The sequence below is a fragment of the Notolepis coatsorum genome (genome assembly GCF_963971535.1).
Source record: "Notolepis coatsorum genome assembly, chromosome: 9".
In the NCBI taxonomy this organism is placed as follows: Eukaryota; Metazoa; Chordata; class Actinopteri; order Aulopiformes; family Paralepididae; genus Notolepis; species Notolepis coatsorum.
The window spans coordinates 105,624,708-105,636,621 of NC_140173.1; the positions used below are offsets into that span (position 1 = coordinate 105,624,708).

Below are 11,914 nucleotides of genomic sequence, written 5' to 3' on the forward strand. Positions count from 1 at the left end.
TGGGGGGGATTATTACAGGCTAGCATGTGTCAATGATTAGCAACAACAGTTTTTTGTAAGGCTCCCGCCTCCACCAATCACATGCGGCTCCTTTTGTGTGTGTGTGAGAGCAAGAGAGAGAGATAGTTCTCCAACTTGTGTGAGTTGCAGTGATCTCCTGGTTGTTCCCCACCTAGGTTATCTAACTATTGCGCTGCTGCAACTAGAAACACTGTCCTGGCCTGCTTCTAAGTTCAGTGGCCTGACTGCATAAAATAAATATATATATATATATATATTTCTTTTTATAATTTTTTTTTTTTTTTTGGAAATCATCTGGCGATACATTTACAAATTAAATGTCTGCGATACAACAGCGGCTTTCATGGACTGTGCGCGTAAGAGGGGATCTCTTATTTTCTAATGACTTTGCTAAATATGCACAACGTTAAAATATATAATATGCTTTCATCTTTGACAGGAAAATCAAAACAGCAGTCAATAACAATGTGGTTACGGTTGCATTTTATTGATAATATATTTCCAACTGACTATAGCTACTTTACGCACAAATAAAGATGCGTATAGGGACTAGTAAGACGTTGTCCGATCCTTCTACATAATAAATAGTCTCATAATACGGGCCTATACATAACCAATAATAACTACAGCTAAAACACACAATATATTAGGTACACTATTCCTGTATGTGTCCTGGTATTGCGTTGCATAATTTGCATTCCAGTGCGCCTGCCGAGGTAAACGGCGTTATTGTGTCCAAGGACATCTCTCCATCACACTGAAGCTGAACGGTAGCGGGCAGCAACAGATTCCTGTGGTTCCGACTAGACGCGCGTGAGAGGAGAGAGACCTTGTCGAGAGGAGCGCTCGTGTCCTCCTCCCCGGGGTTGGGGAGCGCGCCGTGGGGATGCTGTTGCGCGTCAACCAGGACCTGCGCGTCTTTCTGGAGCGTGATGTCGTGGTGGTAGGACACGAGCTCGTTGCTGAAATTAATCGTTTCCACCGTAGAACTCGAGCAAATTTTGTTGCAGCCCAAAATCGACGTGAATGCCCTTCTGAAATCCGCATTGAACGCGTAAATCACGGGGTTCAGTGAGGAATTGGCCCAACCGAACCAAACAAAGATGGTGAAGGTGGTGTCACTTATGAACGCCGGTTCGCAGAAAGGAACCATGCAGTTTAAAACAAAAAAGGGCAACCAGCAGAACACGAACACGCCCATTATTATCGACAGGGTCTTTAAGACTTTAGTTTCCTTCTTAAATGACGTTTTCAGTGAGTTTTCATTCGCACTACAGTCCCCGGTGGGTTGATGGCTGCTCTGTGCATGTTCCACCGCCCGCTCCAAAGAAGAGATCCGGCGGATTTGGGTTTGCGCTATCCGGTAAATCCTGGTGTATGTGGCTATCATGATAATAACGGGGATATAAAAGCTGATGAGGGAGGAGGAGATGGCGTATGTCTTGTTCAGGTTGGCTACACAGTTCTCGCTGGTGTTGGTGAAGTTATTGGCGCCGCCAACAACCGCCGCCTCAACGTCCTCCTTGTGCCAGTCGAGCTGCACCGGGATGAAGGAGATGAGGATGGACAGTGTCCACGCCACTCCGATCATAATAAACGCCAACCTATGGGTCATTTTCCGTTCGTATTTAAATGGGCTGGCTATGGCCCAGTACCGGTCCACGCTAATGATACAGAGGTTTAAGATTGACGCGGTCGAACACATGATATCAAACGCTATCCAGACTCCACAGAACCGGCCAAACAGCCACGTACCGGTCACCTCCGAGACCGCCTTCCATGGCATCACAAGCACGGCCACAAAGAGGTCGGATACCGCCAGGGAAATCACGAAGAAGTTGGTCACTTTGGACCGGAGGTGTCTGAATTTAACGACGGCGGCGCACACAAGCGTGTTCCCCAGCAGCGTGGAGACAATGAGGAGGAACAGGACACAACCGATGAGAGCGCGCAGCCCGTTCCCCCCGTTCCCTTCCTCTTCATCCTCCCCTGTCCCGTCCAGCTCCGAGATAACTTGTGTGAAATTATCCAAGGTTGTTAAATAGTTTTCCATTTCTGATCTCTGGCTTTAGCATCGATAGCCTATTCACATGAGCTTTGTTTACTCACACCCTAAGATCTCGCGTCCTCCTCAGCTCTCCCAATTAGAAAATAACGCCAAAAGGGTCATCAGTCTCATGATTGATCGAGTTTTCCGCAAAGGCAAATGAGAGTCTCTGTCTCTTGTATGAATCAGCCTCTTTCTCCAAAGAACTAATGCCAGCTATGATGACTCATACATCATACAATACTCTTCTTCCCTCTTCATTCTGTTGCATATAGGCTACAGCCTCTAGTCTCCTAGTGATATAGGCTAGAGGAGGCTTAACCTCTGTATTAATGTTAACTCTTGGAAGACCTAAGGGCTAAAGCTAAAGGTCCAGAAACAGAAATCGTGTGCCACTTTAATGGTTTATTGTTTATTAAAACACATACACATACACACACATACAATATACATATACATATACATATAACACACACACTATATACATACATACATACATACATACACACATGCACACACACATTGAGTATATACACAATACAACAACCTAACTTATTACAATCATCCAAAAAAAGACATCATATGAAATAAATTTAAAAAAAAATTGCACATGAAAGATGAAGAGCTAATGCTTGCCTGCATTACCATCTTCAGCTTGTCACACTTAAAGGAAAACTCCAACATTTTGGGAAATTAGCTTATTTAACATCTTCCCTGGAGTTAGACAAGAAGATACATACCTTTTTTGTCTCTGTGCGTGCATTTAGCTTTGGGAACAGTCGCTCCGTTAGCGTAGCTTAGCTTCATCACTGGAAGTGGGGGAGGACAATAGCCTGACGTTTTCTTACAGTGTATACAGTCACCAAATACACTCCAAATACAACTCCAAAACGTTCATGTAAACATGTTGTGACCTGTGTATTTACCACATGGAGAAATAAAAAATAATTGAATTAGACAATTACGTTTTCTAAGCAAATATACTCTGAACTATTTTTTGCCTAAGCACTCGTCTCTGCGCACAGTCAGTGATTTCTACGTGAAGCCGTGTTTGGGGACATTCTCATTAATTCAAAGGATCCGAACCGATTGAAGTTTATGGATACCATGACTTAAAATCCTGCTTCCCAATTTAGAAAACAGTAATCCAATGGCTGGTATTGATAATATAATACTAACTACTGCACGTAGCTAACCGGAGCTAACACAGAACCGGATGGTCACTAAAGCAAATATAATGACTTCCTTTCTGGGTTTTTCAAAATAAAAGTGCGACGTTTATAGCAGCGGAAAACGTTTATTTTGTACATTATCTAACGTTAACACGAACCTAAACTAACGTTACAACTAACCTAAAGTTAGTTTAGGTGCGAGTATATTTGCTTAGAAAACGTAATTGTCTAATTCAATTATTTTTTATTTCTCCACGTGGTAAATACACAGGTCACAACATGTTTACATGAACGTTTTGGAGTTGTATTTGGAGTGTATTTGGTGACTGTATACACTGTAAGGGAACGTCAGGCTATTGTCCTCCCCCACTTCCAGTGATGAAGCTAAGCTACGCTAACGGAGCGACTGTTCCCAAAGCTAAATGCACGCACAGAGACAAAAAAGGTATGTATCTTCTTGTCTAACTCCAGGGAAGATGTTAAATAAGCTAATTTCCCAAAATGTTGGAGTTTTCCTTTAAGAAAATAATAAGAACAAATAATTAAAAACAAAAATAAATAACCACTGGACTATACTGCTAGCTAATACATTTGTAATTTATGTTTAAATGATGATTAGCTATTTAATTGACGTATGTGTTCTGTGCAACTATTCCAATAAGTAATGGCTCGATAAATGACTGATTTTCGCAAGGCATTCGATTTTGGGCGAGGTAAGATAACATGATTTTAGCTTCTCCTGCCATTCTAGTTAAATGATTGTGTAAGTGACTGCATCTGATAATTTGACTATATAAAAACTGCAGGCTTAGAGGTGTGGATGCTGTTATTGAAGAATGTGACTATTTAATAAGACAAGCCTTTTATCTACCGATAACCATAAGAGTTCCTTATATGCATACTGTTTATGTTCGTTGTTTTGGGGCAATGTATATGACTATAGTCTGGCAGCTCTGTTCTGGGTAATTTGTAGTTTTCTCTGTGCATTGTCATCACATCGAATGCTGCACTAAAATCCAGTAACACTACACCCGTTATCTTTGAGTTATCCATCTCCTTTAACCAGTCATCAGTCATTTCTGTGAGGGCAGAGCAAGTTTCAGTAACTACAGTATATAACCAGACCTGCAAACTGATAAGAGTTGAAAAGGTGACATGTATACATAGGGTTTGTGGGCATTGGGTCTCATTCACCAACGGACTTAAGAGCAAAACAAATTGCTTAAGACATTTTTAGGCAGATTTTGTGATTCACCAACCGTCCCTTGTCTTGGATTCGGCCCTAACTAAGAGCAGGATTTAGGATCGCTGTAGAGCAGTCTTAATTTGACAGACTGGTGTGCTCCGTGTTCTTAAGGGCTTTATTTGGGAGGAATCATAGTGAATTAATTAATCATAATTTAAATAAATATGACAATATTTGTATGATAAAAAATTACGTGTTATATTTAAAGAATACTCAGATATTCAAACACAATTATGCAATTATTGTGAAATGATTGAAAATAATAATTATTTAATGTCTTCTGTGGCATTTGTATTTCTTATTTGTTAAATATCTGTTTTATTGATTAATTATACATTTGAAAGAATGCAGGTTATAGTCAACATGCAATATATCCCATTGATTGGTACAATGGGACAGCCATTTGTCGTTTTATATAGCTTTAACCTACATTCTTTAAAATATATCATTGATCAATAAAACAGATATTGGAATACACTATGCCTACTACACCAACACTGCAAATGACAGTGGATAAATAAATAAGAACTAAAGCTAATCGCGTGGATATATCTGTTTTTGTATTTAATTTTTTATAATTTTTTAAACAAACATATAAACAAACATGACAACACACGGTAAGATATACAAGCATTATTAACAGTGCACATCCAATGAAATCACCATATAGTTAAATGTCTTATACAGGATATACCCCCAATACCTGCTATCTAATACCCTACACCAGTGGTCACCAACCCGTCGATCTTGATCGACTGGTCGATCTTTGAGACTGTCCCTGTAGATCTTTCCATGAAATTTTTTTTTTTTTTTTTTTTTTTTAGATCTTACCCTGAGAGTCCACATTACAGTTCTACTTTTGTTTTGATGTGAAAAGTGATGCTGCACTTAGCACTGACTGAGAAAGTACACATACAGTTCTACTTTTGTTTTGATGTGAAAATGATGCTGCACTTAGCACTGACTGCACTTAGCACTGACTGCACTTAGCACTGACTGAGAAAGTACACATTACAGTTCTACTTTTGTTTTGATGTGAAAAGTGATGCTGCATAAGATGACTGCACTTAGCACTGACTGAGAAAGTACACATTACAGTTCTACTTTATAAAATGCTAATTGTAAATATGTTTGTCAATGTTAATAATATGAGAAAGTCCACATTACAGTTCTACTTTTGTTCTGATGTGAAAACTGATGCTGCACTTAGCACTGACTGCACTTAGCACTGACTGAGAAAGTACACATTACAGTTCTACTTTATAAAATGCTAATTGTAAATATGTTTGTCAATGTTAATAATATGAGAAAGTCCACATTACAGTTCTACTTTTGTTTTGATGTGAAAAGTGATGCTGCATAAGATGACTGCACTTAGCACTGACTGAGAAAGTACATAATAGTTCTACTTTGACGTTTTAATGTTGGACCAAACCATTGCAGGTAATTTGAATACAGGCAAATAAAAGTCATTTAGTTTAAAGTACAATCTTGGCTGTCTTTTTCTCTCAACGCTTCAATAGGTAGATCTTGCCTTCACCAAAAAAAAAAGTGATCTTGGGCTTAAAAAGGTTGGTGACCACTGCCCTACACACATATGCTCTAGCTCGTACCCCCCCCCCCCTCCTTTATATAGCTTTAACCTACATTCTTTAAAATATATCATTAATCAATAAAACAGATATTGAAATACACTATGTAGCCTACTACACCAACACTGCAAATGACAGTGGATAAATAAATAAGAACTAAAGCTAATCACGTGGATATATCTTTTTTTGTATTTTATTTTTTATTATTTTTTAAACAAACATATAAACAAACATGAAAACACACAATAAGATATACAAGCATTATTAACAGTGCACATCCAATGAAATCACCATATAGTTAAATGTCTTATACAGGATATACCCCCAATACCTGCTATCTAATACCCTACACACGCTCTAGCTCGTACCCCCCCCCCTCCTTTATATAGCTTTAACCTACATTCTTTAAAATATATCATTAATCAATAAAACAGATATTGAAATACACTATGTAGCCTACTACACCAACACTGCAAATTACAGTGGATAAATAAATAAGAACTAAAGCTAATCGCGTGGATATATCTATAGTGAAATAGACTGTATTAATATTCCATAAGTGTTATGGCGCCACACATGCACACTGTATAGCCTACGTGTCTAATGAATGAACAGTAGGCTTATATTATTCTAATTACTTGTTTCATTAGGATTCAGTAGATACTATATGCTCTGCCCTATACGTACGTACACATATTAAGGCTGCCAGAGTCGGGCATACCATGAGCGGACTGGTGGACTGACTGTACTACTATAGGGCAGTGCAGTATCTGTGATATCCTAATAAAACAAGTCATTAGAATTGTTAGATTTCAATCAATCAGCCAGTATCACCTCTCCATCTGTTGGCTTGTGTTATCACCTCTCCATCCGTTGACTCTGCATTGTGTTTTATCGCCGACATCTCCTCATACTGGCTGTACAATCTTTGCCATTCCCCTTTAAAGCAATCCGAACCATAAGTATTCGACACTTATAGTAGAAAGTAGTACCTTTCTTGAAAAACGTTGTTTATTACATAAACAAAAGCCTTGTGATCAGATGGAAACCAATTCTGTATTGTCCTTGAAAAGTCTTTGGAAGAAAACTAAATTAATTATTCTAATGATCTCTCCTTTCACCCCGCTCGGTGATCGTGGCAGCCTAGCTGTTATCCAAAAGTCCTCCCCCCCCCCCCCCCCCTTGCGAGGGGAGCAGGGAGCCGTTTCAAAGTCTCTGATCAACGTCCGCTCGCGTCAGCTTCGTGTCTAAATCTAACTCATAGGCGGAAGAACACTCACATTATAATAATCATCATCATCATTTATGACAGGCCCCGCCCCTCTTCTGGTTGTCATGTGGCGCGCTGTCATGGCAACTGCTTGCAACCTTTAACACACATTAAAAATGTCTGTCTGCCTGCTGCTGTTTCTTATCAGTTGTTTATGTGCTGATGGAATGCAGACACCCTGCTCTACAACACTGACCTGGCCCCTTTAGATGCTGTCATCTCCCCCAATATACATTACATACATTAAAAAACCTCGATTTCCTTCACTCCCCCCTTTGATTCTAAATCAACCTTCAGAATCAACAAACTACTTGGGTTTTCAATTAATTAGGCTGTCGTTTGGACGCTTACTACTTCACCTCTCGTGCACAAGAAATGAAGCCGGAATACGGTCAAACCCAGTGATCTTGCTGTTTGAGGTCTGTCGTGCTTCCCCTCGTGCACAAGGAAAATCGAAACAAACCACCCAAACCAACAACAGCCAACTACTCATAACAAATTAGGGCTCCTTTGTCTGCTCCCAATAATTCTATCTTGTTGTTTTATTGTTTTTCCCCACCCATTGCAATGTCCATCTTCCCCTCTGGGAATTGTCTCTTCAGCTAGAAAACCCTCTTTTTTTGTGGTCACAAGCTAAACTCACCTTTCCCCTCCCTTGATCCTGCTAGAGAAATGGTTTATCTGTCCCGAGAGGACTATATTAACATACTACAGGAAATTGTCATAAATTCCCCCCCCCCTATATATATATACCTTATATATCTATATCTCATATCTATATATAAATCCTCAATAAGGTTTTCAACCTATCTCTTACTTCTGTAAATTATCATCAATGAACACACAGGACTTCACGCTGTCGTCTTGTCTCTCGATCTCTTGATTGACTCTGAAAGGAAGTCCCTGTTTTGTCCATGATTCAACAATAAACCCGCCCATGCTCTGTCGTTATAAAACGCCTCGAAACAGCGTTTCTGCAGGAAAGCCCCCTCCGATGTCTGCCTCGTTCTCTCCTGGACAACACCGCCTGCGACCGCTGGACTCCGCCCCGTTGGCCATCTCCACCGCTGTCGGTGGTCTCCCTCGCTCGCTGTTGGTCATCTCCAGACTCTGAAAGCAGAAAAACAAACCCAGGAGTCCTCTGTACACTCGACTTTCCCTTGTGTTTCCCTGACCGCTCATATACCATGGCCTGGGGACTTGCAGCTCATCCCATACTGTAATTTCCGGTTCGCTATATATTTTCTCTGCAAGCCCCTGCCATGGCCACGCCCTTTCAGGCTGTTGGACGGTGTGAGTGTCCTACAGCCCATGGCGCTCCCACTATATTAGCCTACCACCACATCTGTCCTACACGGCGGTTCCCTGTTTGTCGTCTTCCGTCGCGACACCAGCAGCTACCGCGCCCTATCTTTGTCCCATGGTTGGCCCCCAGCCCGCGCCAGTTCTTTCTGGTGACCGTGTTCTCTGAAAACTCTTGCCCTATTTATCAGGTGTGAGAAGGCGCAACTGGAAATCAAACTCCCTCTTTATTTTCCACCTTAACCTCGTTAATTAACTGCACCTCATCTCTCTGTGAAGTTCTTATTTGATCCATTGTATAATGAAACTCTAATTAACTTGTCGATCAATATTATCATATTAATAACATACAACAGAGCAGTCCCTCACTCTTAACACTTTGAGTTCCTTTACAAAGTTCTAACATACACCAGAGCAGTCCCTCGCTCTTAACACTTTGAGTTCCTTTACAAAGTTCTAACATACACCAGAGCATAAGAATAATATAAGCCTACTGCATTAATTCATTACGCACATAGACTATACAGTACTGCTGCGGCAGGTGGCCACGAGCTGTATGATGACAATACATTAATCTAATCTCATTTTGATCGGTCGCAAAGCGCTTCCGCTACCTATATCGGCCACCATTTCCACACGGCTGCATAATAGTCAGTTGCATTATAATGAACTGGACAGGTGTGTCTAACTCTTGATGTCATACTTTTTGCGATTTCATTTGCACACAGCTCTGTTGGCTGGCTTTATAAGGAGCTGCCGGAGGCGCGTTCATGTTTGTCAATGAGTGACATTCCTCATTGTGGGCATCCCAGCTGGGATCGTTTTGGCCACTTAAGATAGGTTCACACACTGGTGAATCCGCGTGTAATTGTTGGTGAGTTTGTCTTAGGCGGTTCCAAGATGGTTGCCCATAAGAGAAATATTTTGGCAATGTTGGTGAATGAGACCCATTGGCCTCCAGAAGAAAATCGTGGTTTTAACATGTAAACAAAGCACTAAGAGAAGAAAATAAGTGGAAAAGACAACCCTTACCCATACAATTACATTTGCATATCATATCATAATGCAGAGGCTGAGACTCTCTTTTTTTTGAGCTGGTAGAACTGGAAGAGCCATCGCATGTCGCTCTAACCCTTCGAGAAGCTTTGTGGTCCGGGCTTGAACTTTATAAATGTGTCCATAAATCCATTTTGTTAGATCCAACACTGTCTGAATGTATCTTGTGATTATTATCAATTTCCGACAACAACAACTATTAGCGTTAGTTATTTCCTGGTTGACGTGATTCGGGATGTGATGTCTGCGCCAAACTCTTTTATTTGTATTTTCTCCACCAAATTTCTCCTCTCAAATGGCTTTTGGAGAAGAAATATTATTCAGCTGTAATCCTGTCTCTTGAATCCCTGCATTCATCATTGTCGTCATCACATCAGTCCGCACCCCCTAACACACCAATGACTCTGCTTGGGGCGCTAAATGAATCGCCCTTTAGGCATCATATTTGAAGAAGTCAGTGGGCAATGTTTCTAGTGCCCCAGAAGAGAGAGGGGATGAACAGGAAGCACAAACAATAGTAAATAGATGGTAAATGGCTGCTTTTTTATATAGCGCTTTTATCCAAAGCGCTTTACCATTTGTTACTCACATTTTACCCATTCACTGACACATTCACACACCGATTGCGGAGGCAACCATGCAAGGTGCCAACCTGCTCATCGGGAGCAATTAGGGGTTAAAGTGGAAAGGAAGCAGTGCGATAAATACATATTCATAGCATCACATTAGTATTTAGATAAGCCACAGAAGAAATCACGTTATAAAAATAAGCAGTTTCTAAGAAAAAACGATTTGTTGTGTGCATTTCTGAAGCATTTAGCATTATGGGCGCGGCCATTTTGTTGCTGACGTCATGCCACTGGTTGGGTGTATACACGGCTGGTACACTGCCTATAGTGAATGGGTCAGTCAGTAAATAAAATGTTGCCTACAAAACAACGGGACCGCGGTGGTTCTGTTTGTATTGCTCCTGGCTGTTCAAACTAATTTTACCATGTGAGAGAGAGGAAAGTTGGTTAATTTCCACAAACTACCAGTGAAAAAAACAGTGTTGTTGTCACGTTGGCTCAGGCTGGCTGCACTCAGGCGGCGCGACCAGCCTGTTGGACAGGGAAGGAGGATCTGCAGCGAACACTTCATTGCCTCGGATTATGTTGTTGGGGTGGGATGTTTGTCCAGAAGACCACTAATCAGCTGAAGCCGGACGCGGTTCCCTCAGTCTTCGACAGACAGACCGGCGTTAGCTCTCGGGAGCGATCGCTAGCTAGTTGGCACCAGCCGGGGACCGGAGTTAGCTCTCGGGAGCGATCGCTAGCTAGTTAGCACCCGGGAGCGTCGCGGAGCATTCAGCCTGCTGGCTACCTAGATCCACTTCAACCAGCGTCGCGGAGCATTCAGCCTGCTGGCTACACAGCTTGTCGGTGTGCTGGAACCTCGGCAAGCTAACGGTAGCTGGCTACATAGCTTGTCGGTGTGCTGGAACCTCGGCAAGCTAACGGTAGCTGGCTACACAGCTTGTCGGTGTGCTGGAGCCTCTGCAAGCTAACGGTAGCTGGCTCCAGGCTATTAGCACATCAACAAGCTGCTGGAGCTCCCGACGCTCGGCTGGTTAAAGTGGATCTAGGTAGCCAGCAGGCTGAATGCTCCGCGACGCTCCCGGGTGCTAACTAGCTAGCGATCGCTCCCGAGAGCTAACTCCGGTCCCCGGCTGGTGCCAACTAGCTAGCGATCGCTCCCGAGAGCTAACGCCGGTCTGTCTGTCGAAGACTGAGGGAACCGCGTCCGGCTTCAGCTGATTAGTGGTCTTCTGGACAAACATCAACAACATAATCCGAGGCAATGAAGTGTTCGCTGCAGATCCTCCTTCCCTGTCCAACAGGCTGGTCGCGCCGCCTGAGTGCAGCCAGCCTGAGCCAACGTGCCAACAACACTGTTTTTTTCACTGGTAGTTTGTGGAAATTAACCAACTTTCCTCTCTCTCACATGGTAAAATTAGTTTGAACAGCCAGGAGCAATACAAACAGAACCACCGCGGTCCCGTTGTTTTGTAGGCAACATTTTATTTACTGACTGACCCATTCACTATAGGCAGCTAACCAGCCGTGTATACACCCAACCAGTGGCATGACGTCAGCCATGACGTCAGCAACAAAATGGCGGCGCCCATGTTGAAAACAGGGATATTATATTTGATTTTTCAGACAAATA

The 11,914-nt window shown here is 42.0% G+C and overlaps 1 protein-coding gene across 1 annotated transcript; it reads right to left on the reverse strand.

Moving 5' to 3' along the window:
- Nucleotides 1-676: 676 nt before the first annotated feature.
- Nucleotides 677-2,074, reverse strand: LOC311234708 (D(1)-like dopamine receptor; the record flags this gene model as incomplete). Its single annotated transcript, XM_084321950.1, has 1 exon — nt 677-2,074. The coding sequence occupies one exon, from the start codon at nt 2,072-2,074 to the stop codon at nt 677-679; it is 1,398 nt and encodes a 465-aa protein (XP_084178076.1).
- Between the last annotated feature and the right edge of the window lie 9,840 nt (nt 2,075-11,914).